At 41.1% G+C, this 19,053-nt stretch overlaps 4 protein-coding genes across 4 annotated transcripts; 1 reads left to right on the top strand and 3 right to left on the bottom strand.

Annotated features, from left to right (window-relative positions):
- Window positions 1–8,965: 8,965 nt before the first annotated feature.
- Window positions 8,966–9,460, bottom strand: EAE97_009376 (uncharacterized protein; the record flags this gene model as incomplete). Its single annotated transcript, XM_038879891.1, has 1 exon — window positions 8,966–9,460. One exon carries the CDS (start codon window positions 9,458–9,460, stop codon window positions 8,966–8,968), a length of 495 nt encoding a protein of 164 aa, XP_038729447.1.
- Window positions 9,461–10,365: 905 nt separating this feature from the next.
- On the top strand, window positions 10,366–11,428 carry EAE97_009375 (uncharacterized protein; the record flags this gene model as incomplete). Its single annotated transcript, XM_038879890.1, has 5 exons — window positions 10,366–10,427; window positions 10,482–10,592; window positions 10,651–10,897; window positions 10,962–11,092; window positions 11,158–11,428. The coding sequence occupies 5 exons, from the start codon at window positions 10,366–10,368 to the stop codon at window positions 11,426–11,428; spliced, it is 822 nt and encodes a 273-aa protein (XP_038729446.1).
- Window positions 11,429–12,187: 759 nt separating this feature from the next.
- On the bottom strand, window positions 12,188–12,601 carry EAE97_009374 (uncharacterized protein; the record flags this gene model as incomplete). Its single annotated transcript, XM_038879889.1, has 2 exons — window positions 12,188–12,254; window positions 12,321–12,601. The coding sequence occupies 2 exons, from the start codon at window positions 12,599–12,601 to the stop codon at window positions 12,188–12,190; spliced, it is 348 nt and encodes a 115-aa protein (XP_038729445.1).
- Window positions 12,602–14,081: 1,480 nt separating this feature from the next.
- Window positions 14,082–17,946, bottom strand: EAE97_009373 (uncharacterized protein; the record flags this gene model as incomplete). The annotated part of the gene is made up of 2 exons (XM_038879888.1): window positions 14,082–17,550; window positions 17,780–17,946. The coding sequence occupies 2 exons, from the start codon at window positions 17,944–17,946 to the stop codon at window positions 14,082–14,084; spliced, it is 3,636 nt and encodes a 1,211-aa protein (XP_038729444.1).
- Window positions 17,947–19,053: the final 1,107 nt, after the last annotated feature.

Raw genomic sequence — 19,053 nt, 5'->3', positions numbered from 1 at the left:
TGATGGATTGAGATGGTGATTAGAAGTTATTTATCTTTACTTATGAAGATGGATGTGGAAAGGTGTGACAAAGGTGGATGGGTAGATGGAAGAAGGTTTTTTCTTTGTTTATAGAGAAGTGAACTGGTTTGAAAGTAAGTTTGGGTTGGGGGGGTGGAAGTGAATCTTATTATAAATTTCCACAGACGGGGAAGGACCATGGAAAAGCGAAGTGAAGTCAGAGTGAATATTGAGCCTTGACTATCATGATTGAGTGAAGCTTGATTATTATTATTTTCCTTTCCTTTCCTTTCCTTTCTTGCTTGGGTTGAGAAATTAGCTTAGATGGGAAAGAGTGACGAAAGGGACATCCAGATCCAATGAACATGAAGCTAAGGTAAGGTACCCAATTTGCCATCAGTCTGTTAGAAGCTGGGCAAAATTATTAGCTCCCTCAACCAACCAATTGACTAATTCATGATCGAGTTAGTCCGGTCAATCTAGTCTCGTTGTAGTTGTAGTTAGACTCTGCTGGATAAAGGTGCTTATTCACCTATTCGCTTTGACAAAATCCCTGGGTCCAGAGTAGACGGTTTGGATAGGTATATCAAGACTAATCAAAACTAATTACCAATTGAAGCTGTATAACTAACCATCATCTAATTTCCATCATTTCAACTCAAGTATACCGATGATTCCATATTTGCAAATTCAAACCCATACATTTGTTACCCTTTTGGGAATGATTTGTTCATCCACTATACCATTTCATCTGAATATTCCGCCATGAATAAAAAATCATACTTTGTGAGGGTCATTTTGCCAACAAGTCCCTCTACGCTGGCCATGTCTTTTTCCCAAAGCTTGGAAACTCTCACCGATTTGTGAACTCTCAAATGTACGTTACCGTTTTGATTGTACTAGTTGATGCATCTTTACTTCATTCATGGTAGAGGACCAGTAGTATCATTAGAAGTGGAGGATACCAGCCACGAAGTCGATATAAGATGGCTGGAAACATGATTTTCCTTGTAGGCACACCAAAGACGGGATTTGGGGAGGAGATGTTGTCCAACTTTCACTCGCTTGCAGATGCTAATGCGTGGGCATTGGGTACATGTCGAGTTCCAAGAAATCGTTGGTAAATTTCTCCGCATTTATCGACAAGGAAGAGGAGGGAAAAAGAAAATCCAAGGTTGGTTTTTAGAGGTAGAGAGGCATGCAAGTAAGGTCGAAAGCAGATTGTGGCGTGTCGTGGCGCATTCATCTAGTTCTCTCCAAGGTTCTGACATCACGGACAGTGTGGCTGATGTCAATGATATGGATGGATGGGTGATATGGATATGGTTGATATTGGTGATACTGCATGGACAATCAAATGTATGTTTCTCATGTCATGTCATGCCATGCTATACCAACCATGCTATGCCATACGATACGATACGGGTCACTTTACCTTCTCTCCCATCCCCAGATCTTCCATGTTTAATTTCATGCTTTCTTGATCATTCACTCACATTCTATCTAGGTAATTAGGTAGGTAGCAGGTAGGTAGCAGGTAGGTATACTTTTGCATTCTTGAGCTAATTATCCTACAATTCATTGTTACACAGATGCTGCTCTGTTCCAGCGATATGCGTACGCGGTACAAAAAAGAGTGCAAATCACTGTGACGATTGACCTAGTCACCATCATCCAAAACCAAGTTTCCTAACAGTGTTTTCATGCTTCGCTGGCACAGAAAAGTGGGAATATGTTTCGTTTACTTGGTGATACTCTGTACATTACATTTCTCTCCTCCCATTTCCATCAATTTGTCATGGGGGTTCAATTCAGGTTCATAAACAAATCAATCGTATCGAAAAAACAAACTCAATTGTTATCGAACACTTCGCAATAATATCGTGAGCCGTGAGTCGTGACGTCTATCCATTATCGAGAGTAAGATCTTCCCTCCAAACTTTCCATCTTTTCATTAATATCCAAGCTTGACTACCCAGGTCAAATCTTATTTCAGGGTCCACAGAGAGGCTGGGATACCAACCGGGGATGATCTGCACTTCCTATCTTTCGCAATTACTACAAAAGTCGAGACTCGAGACACCACTAAAGCAGGGAAAGGAAGGTCACGGCGACTCAATATTATTAGGCCACTATACCGGCTTTGACCAACGAAAAGAATACAAGTTCCCCACGAAATCAAGGATGAATCCTGGCTCATTGAATTAAGTGGTTCGAATGTCCATGTTGAGCTGAAGGAGGTCGAGATGAAAATATTTGATATCGATGTTCATTGCTGATGTCGATATCGATATCGATGGAAGCTTCTAGGAGGTTTATTCATGTAGGTGAAATCTAACAGGAAATATTCGGCGATGCAATAGAGAATATGGGATTTTCAGGAAACACAGAGGAGAGGATACCTAGGTCAACGGAGTAGGTAGGTATTTGTGTGATGAAATCAATTCTTTCACTGCCTGGGTCGGTATTGATTTCAATATTATCCGCAACTTCAATTTCCTCTCGACCTCCTTCATTTCCTCCAAATCAACTAATTGTATCACACAAACCTCTTGGACCTCTCGTTGCATTACCTACCTAGTAGGTATTAGATGCTTTCCGTACTTTGAGCCATGAAGCTGACTACTAGGTACCTGGTAGATATCACAAAGTTTTCGCGCTATTGAATACTTAATACTTGATTGACACTTGATGATTCTATTGAAAAACGTGCCTCGTGCCTCGTGCCTAGGTAAATCCTGTCGTCGTTCGGCCATCTCCTCTTTCACCACCATTCTTCATTCCCGTGGCTGGTAAAAACTTTAAAAAAACTTAATTTCATCTCCTTCGGTAATTCAACGAACCATTCAACTAGAACCAATCCTTCAGGTGAACAAGGATCAGCTCATGATTATTTTTCCTATCGTCTTCGACCTACCCTTTCCATCGAGCCATTCTCTTAATTTTCAATCCGGAGTATTGATTTTTGCAAGCTAGAAGCTTTCTTCCTGCCCCTCCAGTTTCCAATCATTTTCCCACGATATTAAACACCCCTTCCGGAGAAAGGGTACAGCCTCATCGGATCGAGTGAACTGATATCCATCCAAGATCCATTTATCCGTCCACATCCAGATAACGATAACGTTGCGGCAAGGAACCGAAGGAAAGGGTCCCCGAGACATCTCAGCTCGGGTGGCAGTCCAGACGTGATCTTCATATCCATGTATGAAGTAGGGCGATGCGAATATACAATTCCCAATTTCACAATGTCACAATTTCACAATTCCACAATTCCACAATATCATGACCCCGCCGCCAAAATAGGATCGATCCTACGGTCCCACCAAATAGAATATCCTACCACTTCACTTTCTCTGTGTCTATCTGTACACGAAACTTTTCAAGCGCAAAGTTATTCTCCTACAACAGTTTCTGTCTTTTCGACAATAAACACAATTGGATCCTAAACAAGTCTGGTCCGCATTAGAATCTGACTAATAGATTCTTACTTCGAGATCTCAATACACCGCCTATTCGTTGTTCAAACTTCAAAGCGATTGATGGAGCGCAATGAAGCAAAAAGTGATGTGGTAGTTCAAATCTCCATTTCGTTCGCATTCCAATGTTTTACAGTTGCTCGGTCGCGAAAATTTCAATCGTCGTGAGCAGTGGAGACAATGCAAATTTTAAAAAAAAAATTGCCAGCGCAACTGAGCTCGAGCAAAAATTTCAATCGAGTGCACTCTCTGTTTCTCCGCCAGTCTTGCGTCACTTCCAATTCCAGAATTTGACCTCCTCTCTGTTCATGAATTGATCTGACCTTTTAGACCATACATCATAACAGCTGTCTGTACCTTCATCCAAGATTCAATCAATGAATAATCTGGGAATATTCAAATGTCTTATAGTTATGTCATAATATCGGCATTACATTTTCTGGGTCACCTAGAGTCGTAGCCCTAGCCCAAGCCCGAGCTCAAGCTCCAGCTCCATTGAGTTAGTGGAGCTATACTTGGCCAGCCCCACCACTCATGCTGTCTTTCATTTTTTTGTCTTGCATCTTTCTTTCTTCCTCAGCGCTCACTGATCTTTCGGTCCGTTGGTAATAGTCGTGAATGACAATCAATACCTGATCAATTTGGACCGACAACAAATATGGAGGGACCCGAATGATGACTGACTCGAAATTCACGAATTTCGCTTCAGGACCAGCTGTCAAAGTCAGCGCGTCTATTTGAGGACGTATTCGCGTTCATGGTGAAAGTGGTGTGAAATACATAATGAATGCTTTTGAGCTTGTAATTTACAAATCTCTTTGTCTAGTCTTGTTAAGAAGTCGGTAAGCTACATGGATCAGTGAGCAACGAGCATACCTTTCTTGGAATATTCGACCCCAATCATCACCATTGAAAGTTTATTTGTAGTTCATGAACTGCGCCAATTCTCGCCCTCTATTCCGTGTTCCATATTCTAGTTTTCTACCCTTTTCTCCTTAGTACCAAATCAAGTGGATGATCCTTTTCTCGGAATTACCTAACAATTATTTGGTACCCCCACCAAAATTCTGCACCCCACTCAAAAAAAAAATGGTTCACGTGACCGAAATTGTTCTCTTCAAAATCTTCACTACATCCACAAAAAAACTTCACAACATCCTCAAAAAGAGGTCAAAAAGAGCAAAATATGAATCTATTGGCGGTGCTGGGAATCGAACCCAGATTGAAGCGGGATGTATGAGTCCGTAACGACTCGACTTCGTGAAGACCCTGAGAGGAGAAACCACAACACCACGTGCTACCATTACACCACACCACCTTGTCATTTGATGAAGGACGTGGTTGGGATTTTGAACTATGAAGCAGAATTTGTTTAGGCCCACCAGTGTGGACTGAGAGCTACTAGGTAGACACTGTCGTGGGGTCCCACTTGAGTATGAGTAACTAGATCACTTTACCCTCTAAGTCTTGAGCCACTAGTGTGACTCAATTTGTCTTCTATCAAGAGGCCAACAATACTCTGCCGTTATCTCGAGGCTCATAAGAGTGCAACTCTAAGATGTACGGTTTTCCAAAACGAATTACAAACAAAAACAACATCCTGCACTACCCGCAGCTTTCGGGCCTGCTATCGCTGCCAAACTCACCAGCGGATCTGGGGTTGAGAATATGGAAGTAATCAAAACTTTTTCTCCGGCTAAGCAGTATGGAACTCGGTTGTTATTCTGGAGCAGCTTGAGAACTGTGTGGATCATGTATATATGTCTATTTCAGGTGTTTTTCTCGTCATTAGTCTTTTCTTGATTCAATAGAAGCTAGCACGCTGCATATTCCTACGAGAACGAGGTCAAAGGCTGAAGAGGAAATCAAACGAGAGCGTAGTCAATAATAGTGGTTGAACTGAAAAGGTTGAACTAGAATAGAAAGAACAAGAAAGTAGTTATAGGATATGTGCTTCGCAGTGTGGATGGTTAGAGCTTTATACATCATGCTGGGAGGGGGAACTCTGAAACTTATGGATTGACGATCGGAATAGGCACAGTAGTAGTAATCATAATACCCTTCTTCAACCGGTTCCAAAGTTTCTAATATCATTCGGTTATGAAATCTCAGTTGTGGTATTATAAGTGAGTAGAAACACATGAGAACTAAAATTCAAAATTCCAGAAGTTATTGGTGATATCAAGTGTAATGAGGATTTCCCCCTTATGAGTATTGTTAGGAGGAGGAATACGCTGAAGTAATAAACATCATATCAAGCTTTATTTCTGATTTTGTAGAGACTATGACATTTTCTATGGGGGTTTCAACTCAGAATAGTTTTTGAACTTTATGTATATTGTCTAAGCTTTTGAACCTTTTGAATCGTTTGAATCGTTTGAATCGTTTGAATCGTTTGAATCGTTTGAATCGTTTGAATCGTTTGAATCGTTTGAATCGTTTGAATCGTTTGAATCGTTTGAATCGTTTGAATCGTTTGAATCGTTTGAATCGTTTGAATCGTTTGAATCGTTTGACTCGTTTGAATCGTTCAGATTGGATTCCAGCAGACTTATGAATTATTATTGAAAGTGAAAAAGTGAAACAACCCTGATCAAACTGGAGCAGTGTAATCGCTTTTTCTGCAGTAAGCCAGCAGGCTGATAGAATAATAGACTTGCTGTGGATACAACAGTTAAACAGATTGGAAATGTGAGATCATCTGCAAACATTGCAGCTGAATACATAGGACCAGCAGTCTTTCTACAGCTGATTGACTTGAAAACGAATGATTAAAGTCAAGTAACCACCAGAAATTTCTCGATAATAAAGAGAGAACTTCATATATAATACAAAAGCTTCAACTAGAACATGTTAAAAGCAAAAACAATGCATGGCGTTTCGGTATCTGTCAGTTATGAAGCAAAGGCTGAAACCCTGAATCAAAGGGAGCAGTGATATCTATGCACCTATTATTGTTGTTTTGTAAATTAAAAGTCAAGATTCTAATGAGTATATTTGTGTAGAAGCTTAAAAAGAATGCGTTTGTTCTAGGTGGAATAGCAACATTGACTGGATGGAGTACCTACCGAAGGATCAATCTCGAAGCATATTTCAAACATGTGCTTGTGTGGCCAGAATTTAGGAAAGTAAGATTTTACAAAGTGGTTGATGACCATACGAAAAGAACCATATGCCTAGGTAGAAGGAAAACCGATGATTAGACTAAGAATGGGTAGAAGGCAATGATTGTCTGAAGTGGAGTGCTTACCAAAGATCGAATATCTTGATTAAATGCAAATATCTGCAGGCTAGAAGGGGATACCTAGCTAGTACTTCCAAGATTAGCTGGAAGTAGATATTGGATATATCCAGTATCAAATGTATTATGCGAGGTTACTCTGAGATTGGAGTGCTTACCGTAGGTCTCTTCATTTAACTATTCCGTGAATGAAAAACAAGATTGTAGTGAGTATATCTGCTAGATAGTGAGTGAGTAAACTATCGATCTAGATATCTTGAAGGAGATTTGATTACCTACATAAATACCTCCCTAAAACATATGGATATCTTAAACACAATATGGAATTTTCGATACAAAAGTGACTAGAACAACATTCAACTGAACCAAATGACAATCCTCGGTAGGTACTCCAATAAGCCATCCCGTTTGCTCACAATAATATTGCCAAAACTTGAGCAGATCGAATGGCAGTAAATACAGTAATAAATCCGATATACTAACTCACCAAAATGTATGCACACTCTAGTTTTAATTTTCTTCCCAAGTAATTAAGATATATTTGGAGTTACGGTAGGTACCCCGAATGTTAAGTAGTTTTTGTTCAGGTATATATTTCGCTAAGTATATAGTATGTCATTGAGTTGGTAGTCATGTTAACGCGCTTACGGTGCTCCCTCGGCTGCAATACAAGTCTATTATTGCGATATGTATTATGAAAAGTTCAAGTCTCATAATAAGTCCGATCCCTAAGTGTCGAGGGATAATCAGTTCTCTAGGTTGTAACTCACGTATCTATATGGACATTTGTAAGGTTGCGAATTTCTACGTTTGTTACATGAGCTGCGGTGAGTACTCACTGCTTGAAGTTTTCATTGGAAAGAAGAAGTTTGGATATTTCAACCTGAGATTCTGAAAACTGTGATATAATAGAATAAGGGAATGATGTGGGAATGTACAGTGGGGGAAGAATACGATCGGGAAGAATATGGTAGGGGAAGAAGCTGGTGGGAAAATAGTGAGGGGAAAAGTACGGAGTATAATGGGGGAAGAATTGGCGAAAGGAAGAAAATCCAAACACTTATTAGCTATGGTCTAAGCTTACCTATGTATGAGCGAGAAATATGAGATTGAGAGGGAATACCTCGGTAGGTATTCCAAATTTTTCCAGTAAGTTAAGTACTCAATTACGATCATGATCTAAAATGATATACTCAAGTACAATAAACCTAAATGATAAAAACTTCGGTAAGTACTCCAAGACACTGAAGCATAATAATAGACATATCTTTCATTTAATGAGTGAAGAACTTTAAACATTTATCAAATTATGTATTATTATATTACATCACTTTATTATTTGATAAAGATTATATATAATGTTTCAAATTATTAATTTTTTTTAGTTAAATTTATTAATATAGGCTCAGAGTTATGTATAGTTGTAAGGTTTTTATACGTATAAGTAGTTAGATTGTTTTACTTTTTAAACTTTGAGATATAAATATAATATAATTTATTATTGATATTAAAAGGTTTAGAATACTTTGTTGTTACTTTGAGTATTTCGACTCAACGTCCTCACATATGAAACTCAATGGATCAGAAGTTCTCTGATTAGCTGCAAGCTTTGAGGCATTTCCTATAGCTCGCTTGCTCACTTATATTCTCGGGTTTCAAATTCATTGCCTTCTTTCCTTTTCTCCAATAAGTTCCTCTTGGTTTGAGGAGAATACAGAAGACTGGAACCTAAATGTAGGGTCTAGTTTTCAATATGTATTCACTCTAATCTGCTAGCTAACTATGAAGGACATAAACCTTATATAAGGGCTATTGAAAGGGCTAGCCTTCGCTTTCGCTTAAACGGACTACAAAAGCCTTTGGCTTAAGCCTATGTCCACACAGTTCCATATCCAGAAAGAAGGAATAAGAATACATTAATGATTAAGGATTCTTCCAACATGACCTTTCCGTTTTACTTGGCAGAATTTTGCATAGTCCTAGAGACCAAAGTATCTAATAGATAATTGTCAGCTATATATACGTAGAGACTAAGTTCAATGAGCAATGAACTTACTCATAATTGTTATGTTTATGATGATTGAGTGTTGCTTGGGCTTTATGAATGCTTCTTTGCACACATCTTCAGTGTGACTTTTCAAATCACGATATACTCTGTCGGCTTCTCGAATGGTTTCAAAAGACAATAGGGTTAGAAGGCCCATGGGTCAGCTTCAGATGAAGTTGAAAGGAAGAGAGTACGTATGTTTTAGGGTGACTTGCCTCGAATTTTGCTTGGTATGTTATCTGGGATTCCCATCTTGTCGATAGTGGTGAACATAGCTTCGACGAATCCAGTCCTCTCAACTTGTTTACTGCCAGTAGAACCTTCCTTGAAATATTCAGAAGTCCACTCTGGATCAAAGAGGGACTGTATAACACAGTGTAGAGTCAATTCGAACAAGCAATCTTTCATAAGAGTAACCTTGGAACTCTTTTGGATCAGCAAATCAGTAAACTTTTTCGTCTCAAAAAGTGAAGCTTGCCACATCTTGGTGTTGGAGTGAGACCCAATAGGAGGAGCTATCATTTTGCGAAGCAATTTCCCGTCATCGTTTATAGTCGTCTGCATATTTGGTCCATATATGCCAAAGAAGCCAAAAAGCTTCACTGGCTTTACGGACCCAGCTGCCTGGCTTGATATTGGGTTGATCAATTCAGGATCGGCAGTCCAGAGCATGTCTCCGCTTGGTGAAGAGAGCATGATTTTATCAGTGTTTAGGTCTTTAAATGGAGTATATCTGACATGCCAAACATGGAAAATTCTGCTTATACTAGCACAGCATAAGCCAGGTACGCTTAATGGATTGAGAAAAGCATCTATGGGAACCAGTCTCTTATCCATAACGGAGGCAAACATCTCAATACCGGAACAAGCTTAGAATAGCTGCTAGCCACCCAGGCATCAGCTGTGTGTATCCTGTAAAGCTGTAAGAATACTGCCAGGATCCATAAAGAAGAAGGTTCTCACACGGAGATTTATAAACAGGGAAACCGCTTTTGTTTGCATTGTGGAAGTTTGAAGTTCTTGAGAGTATCTTCTCAGACAAGCGAATCAAGAACAGAAATGATGAAATAGACAGAAATAGCTGAAGTATGGCGCTTGAAACTAGCAGATAATATGCGTTGAAAAGCGAGGGGGATAATAATGGAGGCAATGAAAGCGGTAGAGATTAAATTATTACCGATTGTGAAATTCATGTCTAGGTAATTAGAAAGGTTTATATTCATCGCAAGGTGCAAATCATGCTGATCATTTTCCAATATTTAGCTCGCTCGATTTGTAATATCAATGCATGATCTCTTTCCTAGGTGTAGGACATATAATTGTCACCGATGACACTCTAAAGAAGTAGGAATATCATAATATTGGTGTGCAATTAATTCTCGGTAACGATTAGCCCGTGAGGAGGTGGAGGGTTACATTTTCCGTATATCACTTCCCTGACTACGCATGCACTACTCCGCAAATGAGTTCAGCCGGGCATAGCTTTATCTAATGATTTGCTTTACTTGTAATAGAGGTTTCCCTCTGAAAAGCTTTGTAGCAATCCCATTTCTTATTTTTCCTTCAGTTACCTTGGTGAGTATTTTCATGCCGACACAAAGATGTCCACGAAAGCAGAGCAACGGGACTATATATTCGAAAGGGATTATAAATCTTCTATGCGGTGAGATTTCCCCTTTGGTGGCACTGAGTTGATGAAGCTAATGGATAATTGCAGCTTGAATTATAACCACTTTTTGATCAAAGAAGTCTGTGGATACCTCGTGCACCCAAGTATCCCGACGAATCAGACAAATCTGCGAATCGCAGATGTGGCTACAGGTACTGGGTAAACAACCAAGCTGTGCAAGACTTGAGCTGTGTCTGCTAACGAAATTGGTATCGAGGATTTGGGCCTGTGATCTGGCCAGCAAGCTCCCCGAGACTGTACGCATCGACGGATTCGATATTTCTGATGCCCAATACCCCGCACTGGGATTCCGACCAAAGAATGTACACCTGTATGTTCACGATGGATTTGAAGACTACCCAGCCGAGTTTCTGGAGCAGTACGACATTGTCAACGCTCGGTTTTGGCTATGTATAGTCAATGATCCTGATGCGAAGCCGTTGCTGCAAAAGCTGCTATCCCTAGTCAGTAAGTTGAAATTATTTTAGAACATGCGTCAAGCCATATCTAATACATATGTATCTGTAGAGCCTGACGGCTACCTACAATGGCTGGAGCCTGCCTCTATCAGCAAATGTCGTCGTGACACACGAAGGTGCAGAAACTACAGCATCAGAGCGACTTGCGAACACCTTCCACAAACCCAAGCCAGACAGCCAGTATGGCTGAGAAAATTCCCCGGATTAGTAGATGAAAGCGATTCCTAGATGCTAACTTGAATTAGTTGGGTTGAGGGTCTCAAATCTCTTTTCGAAAGAGAAGGCCTTACAGATGTGTCCCGTACTGATTATGCTTGGCCTATTCACCTTCGTCCTCTTTGGTCACAGAGCTCTATGGCAGCCACTGCAGATTTCATAGCAATGATTGATAGTTACAACACGAAAGGTTCCGGTATCGGGATGGAATTTGTTGAGGACTTGGAGAGAGAAAGTGCAAATGGAGTTGCTGTAGACACACCGTTCCAGTGTGTCGTTGGACGCAAAGCTCCGGAATGATTTTATATTTCTATTGGGCTAGCGGATAAGTGTTGATTCTTGATCGTAAATGTATACTAGTCTATCTGATAGATATAACATAATGATAGATATACAAGTTTCTAAATTTTGTAACTCATCAATATAGTGATACCTGTATGTTCGCTAGATCACCTTTCTTAACAACACAGCTTTTCGGAGCTAGTAAAGTCGCACTCGGTTCGGCCTATGTTGCCAAAAATTATAGTCTCTATCGCCTAAAAATCGTGGACGCCTAAGATTATAAAATCCTTCGAAGTACATCTAAATACGATTTCAAACACCAAATGTTTTATTTTCAAGTCCTACCTTTTTCCAATACGAAAAGTTGGCAGTCAAGTGACTGGCTCGTGGAGAGCTTGCTATTGCAAAGCCAGCTACAATCTATTCGCCATGACATCTTCCCAGCAAGCTGTAGATTGGAAAAATACTTAAGAGTATATTCCATTTACATGAGTTTCAAGCAATGGAATCTTAGCACTGCCCGTCGATGGTGGTAAGCTTTTTGAAATGGTGCATTTGTTTATGCTGAACTACCAAATCGATGCATATATGGAGGCTGTGGTAGGAGCAGAGACTTCGTCTGTACACGTAAACTCAATGAGAGGCCTTATATAACAGCTGTAACCCCATTGCACAGCCCCATCATAGAAAGAACGGAACGGCCAAAGGTATTTGCTCTGAATCGACAGTCCAAAGCCACATCGACAAAATTCAGCCTATTCTTACAGCTTTTATGAATCATGTAGTCTTGTTCTTTCCCATGACTATATTGTCTTGATCTGCCTCATCATGGCTATCCAATAGTCTGGAATACAGTCCAATAATGAATCACTTCCAGACATTCAAACCTCAAGTTTATTATACTACAGACCGGGCTATTGGATACCCTGGGCCGCTGCCACCGTCTCCAACTTCATCTCCCGTTCTCTCTTCCTCTTCCTCTTCCTCTTCCTCTTCTTCCACTCTCGCCCGCTTTCCATTTCTGCCATTCCGAACCTTCCTCGCCTTCTCAGCAAAATTTATACCTTCACTCCCCTCCTTAGATCGATGGTATAACTTTCCGATACCCACATATGCTTGAGCAAACTCCTTCTCGTTCCAATGTTCCAATAGTTTCTTTATACTTTTTTCATCTCCTTCAAGTATTCTCATCAAATACTCAGACCACTCCTTACTCCATTCTTTATAATTCTTCCTCTTTGTTCTGAAGCGAAAATGAAACGATCTGTATTGTCCTCTGAAATAGATCGCTTATCCAATAGTCCAGACCATCAGACATCCTGGGCATAGACACATCAGTTCCCATTTTTTGAACTTGAGTGATCCAGCTAGTGAACCCCAACCCATAATTTCACCACAACATAAGAAAGAAACATGAAGAAAGGGGCACAGATTATGAGCCCTTATGACAATAGAATGTGAGTGTAAAGTACACTGTAACTTTTATCAAATAGAAACTCGAAAGGTTTCCCGAGTTGATGCTTGACAACAGGGGCTTCCAATTTCGATAAGCGATAGGGCAGGGAAGTTGGAGGCCTTGATCAAGCATGATCAATTGAGAGAACATGCAAATACCTAGTTACAAAAGGTAGACTTAAGGGTCATTATCTTTCTTTATATTGGAATGGGAAAGCCATCGGTCTATCATACACCCACACAAATGAGGAAAGCTTAGATTTTCTAGTCTTTCATATTCATACATCATATACTAGACTACAATACTGTACAAATACAAACAAAAGTCATCTCATCTCGTATATTCATCTTATTCATATCATTTCGTCTCTTCTCTTCTCATCTCTAGGTATCTCATCTCATCCTGTCCTACTAACCGACATCGCATCCTCGCATCTCCCTCTCCGCATACCCCAACCCAATGTCCATGATTATATATATTAAGCAGATTCTCAGCTTAAGAAGTAGTATTCACAACCTTCTCCATGTTCGCCCGTCCTCTCTCCCCTTTCCGATATCCGAGTACCTCCATTTCTTGCTCCATCCCAATGGATCCGATCCACACTTCTCTTCAAAGGTACATTCCCTCCACACTCCCTTAAATGCATCAAACCACAATAATGTTTCCACGCCCGCAACTCCTCTTTCAATAACAGGTACAAAAAATATCCCATCCTTTCAATATGCATTGCTTAAAAATATCCGCCAGCATCACAAGAAAAACCAAAACCACAAATTTGCTCAGATCCCATCCACCCATCGATCCACTCATTCATAACATCTCCTTTCAATCGATCTTCCGAACCTAAAGATCCATCGGGCGAATAACCCTCCTCGAATGGCACAAAAGAGAACACGAAATCATAGTAACATAATCCATCACAGCCTACAATTCTTTCCACAAAACAAATGTCAATTCGCAACGAGTGGTGCGCCCAGACTTTGATTATTTGCTCTATACCTCATCAAGATTTGAGCTAAAACCAGTCGTTCTTCGGGATCAAAATATAGAGCTTGCTAATTCTTCGTGATGGATGACGTTCCAATTTCCAAGTCAACCTCATAATAACTTTTTGATGGCCATCAGAAAAATAAAGACATGCGAAGAACACATCATCATAGAGTTTCGTTCCCCACCATCCAAGGTTATAGAATTACCACAAAACATAATAGAATATCAGCCTTCCATGGATATTTTCTTAGCAGTATCCGTGCTTTCAACACTTGCATTTGTACCTCTTCGACCATGGCTACCCACTGCTGCCAGCTTCATCTTCGGTTTCTTTCTCATCATCGTGAGGCCTTCGTCACTATCTGAATCATCCATGTCCGCGTTCATACTGTTATCACCATCACCGTTGTATCCCTCTTCATCTGTGTCTGCATAAGGATGATTCACAGCGGGATGGATAACAACATGATCGTCAGAAATTGTAGAAACTGTGGGTTCAGATGATTCTTTGGACATTACAGGTGGCGTTACTGTTTCAGAGGTATCGTAAATGGTTTGTGAAGGACAGCTACCAGGATCTTGGAGCATATCACCTTCTGGATCAGCAGATACAGATGATGAGCCTGATACTAAAGCAGGCAATGAAGGAACCGATGGGAAGAATTGTTCATTCGAGCCAAGAGCTAATGAGGAGACAGGTGAGTTGACATTGGACGGAAAATTCATGTCACCAGGTGATATGATACTAGTCGAGGTGACTGAGCTATATGACCGAGCACGTTTGGCAGCTTCCTCTTGTTTTTGAGCAAAGATCTCATCGTCAGGTGATGGCGGACAATTTTTCAACGGTGCAGTTTCTAACTTGAGTTTCGAGCTATGAAATTCAAGGCGTTTTGCATGTGCGTCGGCTTCCATCTTCCTTCTTCGATCTAGTTGCTCTTGAGCTCTTTGAAACGATTCAGGCGTACTTGCACCATATGTTCGTGGGGCAGGCGTTTTCCCTTCCGGGGTTCGATTGGCCGTGGCAGGTCTATCGTCAAGGATCGATGCGGCATATTGGGTACTCATAACATTAGGCGTTGATGCTGACGAAACCGACTGATGTTTGTCGAAAATGTGCGGTTGGAAAAACAAGGGCGAGGGTATTGGCCTGTCGAAATAAGCGTCAATCGGACTATTCTCGGAGGAATATGTTGGACGGGGGTGTTTGAAAAGTCCAGGGGCAACAGCAGTACTCATTCCAACGATGGCGGATGCATGTTTGTCTTCGGCTTTGAAAAGACTCCTGTCGACAGATCTAGCCCTCGATGATGCACTTTCATCAATCTCCGTCAAGGATTCTCGACCTCTAGGATTCCATAAATGTCCACCAAATATCTGTCCCATATGATCTGTGAAAGGACCTGGCGTTCTTGGACATTCTTCTGTAGTGGGGCTTCCGGAAAATGCGTGATTTACAGATCTCGAATATGAATGGCCTCTATGAACGACCGTCGCAATCGACGGCGTCCCCGAGATAGTGCGTTCCGGTGGACCTGGTCTCGCATCAAAATTTGATGATGCCAAAGAGGATCCAGAACGTTTGGGAGTGTTTCCTACCAGGGAAGAAAGGGAAAAGTCCTGTTGGAATGGATCGCATTGCAGCGAGTCAGGGCTAGCCGTTTGACTTTGGGCCAAAGGGTGTTCCGTTGATTCTTTGTGATGATCATTGTGAGAATCACCGAACGATGAGAAGTATTCATCTCCGCGAAGACTAGCTCGACGAACTATCTCGCGCAAAATAGGAGTATATGGCGGAGCATGGGTGTGATTTTCGGTACCTGAACTTGTGTTTGTAGCATTGCTTGTAGCTCTCTTACGGGACCCTTCCCCCTTATCATTTCTCATCACACTTGTGACCTTGCCTATAGTCTTTTTGAAAGTCGACCGAGCTCGCTCCAAGAATGTAATAGGTACAACAGCCCGTTCCAATTCGCTCTTGTCGACTTCGATCCTACGTCCGGCGGTCTTGCGTGATGGATCTGTATCGTCAAGCCATCCAATGATGTTCTCGATGCCTTTGATCGTCCATGGATGTCGTTTGACTTCTCGAAGTTTGATCCGCTCGGCAGGATCTTTGATTAACATTCTTTTAAGCAAATCATACAACTCATCATCTATTTTCTCGTAAGACAAATCATCCTCACTCCTATATGGCCCATCCCATGGTCCCATCCTTCTGCTAAAGTGTGAGGTTGGATTCCCTGGATCGACAGCCTTTAATCGTTTTCTGGGTATATAGACATCCTCCTTTGCGATAGCCTTAAACAATTGGTATTCATCCTCGGCCATGAATGGAATACGAGCATATACTAGGCAGTATAGAGTAATTCCCAAAGACCAAACATCAATTTGTTCAGTAATTCTTGGCTGTTCAATTTCTAGATCTGTGTAGCATAATTCGGGAGCGAAAAAGGCAGGTGTCCCAACAGTCTTAGCCAACTCTAGGTCGTCATCAAAGTCAGTTGCGTCAGCCTCGGAAATATTCTCTTCTGTCTCTCCTTCTCTGATAGGTCGACCAAAATACGAAACACCAAAATCAGATATCTTGACGCGATGATCCTTTGTCCATAATAGATTAGCGGGCTTGATGTCTCGGTGAACGATACCTTCGTAGTGTAAATACTCCAGTCCTAAGACAGTGTCTCTGAAAGCCGACCTAGCTTGATCCAAAGTAAAGCATGGGACATAAGAGAAATCGTCTTCGAAAGCATCGTGTTGTGTCATGTCATCGACCGAAGACATGTGAGAAATAATACTATCCGCCATGCTAGGAGATCTTCCTCGATACATTGGATCCTCCGCGTAAGACCCGTACATTGTGCCTTCCAAAGCTATGGCTGAAGCTTGTGGAATATATGAGCCGGGGGTGTCCTCTTCATTATCGCTATCTAAAGGCCCTATCTCAAAGTCAACATCGCCACCTCCGGGTAAAGGAGTGGGAGCACGCGAACTTCTTGCAGTTGGTGCTCTAGATGTTGCTCGAGAGCTTTTCATAGATCCAGGGGCCGAACGAACTAGAGACGTGTGCGATAAGGATACGAAGGATTCTTTTGTGGTGGCTCGCGATAGGGGTGGTAATTCGGAACGTTCTTCCTCTTTTTCGTCATCATCTCCATGTTCCAAACTCCAAAACTCTCCATTTCCTTGATACTGTAGAAGTTTTGCCCTCTTCATCTCTTTCCTTTCTCTTCGACGCTTAAGTGTCTCGAAGTATGCCTCGTCATTTCCCTGATCATCCTCTCCCCTGATTTCTCTTTCGATTCTACGCCGTTCATATAAGGATATCTTGCGGACTCCCTTCCGGCGCCACACTATTTCTCCCAATTCGACATGTTCAAGAACCATGTATATTTTTTTCAACTCCGGGTCATCAATAACTTCCAATAAGCCGACGACATTGGGGTGACGAATTTTCTTGAGAATGGCAATTTCTCTCTTCGTTTTGTCTTCGGGAGAAACCGTAACTCTCCCAAGTCTTCTTTTCTTTGAAAATCTTTGTATGATTTTGATGGCGACATAATCTTGAGTTTCAAGGCTCCGGGCCAATTTAACTTTTCCATGTACACCTCTCCCAATCTCATCGATGATCTCATACTGATTTATGAGTTTTCTTCCGGTAATGAAATCTTGTTCGACTTGTGCTTTGTGAGTTCTGATTTCGATTAAAAAAAAAACAAGTTAGTCAATGTTTCAAGATGTAGTGAGTTAGTAGACCGTCGAAGTGGCGGGGCTTAGCAGATTGACGGGTTGTGTTGACAACCCCTCGATACATGTGAAGGTGATACAAGGTGTAAATACCCAACGATAAGCTTCGCAGATTGAGGAATTGAAGATCCTTTGAGGAGAGTGAATTGCGCAATGGGAGGGAGGGATTGACTTACTCTTTGACTTTGTGCATCTGCAAAGGGTGTAAATAAGGACTCGAATGAGGAGTTCCATGGTCGGAAAGAGGTACAGGGTGACGATGGAAGTGGGAAGGACTAAATAGACCTGGACTCGAAGATGGAGTACTTCCCGCAGAGGTTCTTGGAACTGTGGTTGAATCCATTGTAGTGTGATTGTGGTTGTGATAGTGGTGGTTGTGAAAGCACGTCGGGTGCAGACATCTTTGGTGGACAAGTTTCTGGCAATCTTTGCCCCAGGTGAATCAAATCGGAGGAAAAGATTATGAGCGAGCCATCATATACTATTATAAGTGAGGTGGTAAGGCAGTGAAGGGGTGTTTGATTGTTTCTTCGTTGTTGGGAGGTGGTGAGATGGTGAGGGGAGGCAGTGATGAGGTCAATGTAATCGGTCTCTCTTGGTTGTTGTGGTAGTAATGGTAATGGGTCGTTTCGTCTTCGGCTGGGGTCAATGGTCGTCTGTCCCTTTTTAGTTTGATTATTTTAGCTTTGGCTTTGGTCGTTTAATCAGTTAATCAGAGAAAGAAGAAGAAAAAAAGGGTGGTAAGGGTGTTGCTGCAACTTGGTGAGGTAAAGTTTAATAAAGTAGCGTGAGATGAATTAATGATGAATTGATGGATGGATGGATGGATGGATGGGTACCCTCCCCTGGTGGAGAAAAGAATCCAGGTCATTGATGGATTAGATTGTCCGTGCTTTCCCTCTTACCGTACCGTACTGGTACCGTACAGTCCTTTCCCAAAATTATCACGTCGGATCAAAATCACCAGATGTAGAATATTAGGCCAAGCGTTCTTTTTATTTCCTGTCCTCTCTTGTGGTGGTGTTGAATCCCGGTTGAAGTGAAGTCGTGAAGTGGATGAAAATTGAAGTGAAGTAAGAAGAGGAAAAAGTAGAAGGAGACCTCAAGGATAATAATATAATACTAACCACAACGACATGGACCACAATAATAAAATATATAATAATAAAATATATCGAATGATAAATATTTACCTAGATTGGTTAATGGGATGTGATTAAATTTACCCAGATAGTTTTAGATTGATAGACACTAGCCGATTGATATCATCTTTTTCTTTTTCTTTTTCTTTTTCTTTTTCTTTTTCTTTTTCTTTTTCTTGTCTCTTTATCTCACCAGTTAGATCTTTCGCTGCTAATAAGGCTCGTACCGTGTGGCGGTTCTCCTTCTTATTATCAAGTCCCAGGTCAATACGGTAGTACCGGAGAATGATAACTACTAGGTAACTATC

Source organism: Botrytis byssoidea (genome assembly GCF_014898295.1).
Source record: "Botrytis byssoidea strain MUCL 94 chromosome Unknown BBYS_021, whole genome shotgun sequence".
In the NCBI taxonomy this organism is placed as follows: domain Eukaryota; kingdom Fungi; phylum Ascomycota; class Leotiomycetes; order Helotiales; family Sclerotiniaceae; genus Botrytis; species Botrytis byssoidea.
The sequence above is the reverse complement of the archived record's forward strand: the minus strand, read 5'-3'. Positions and strand labels throughout refer to the sequence as shown.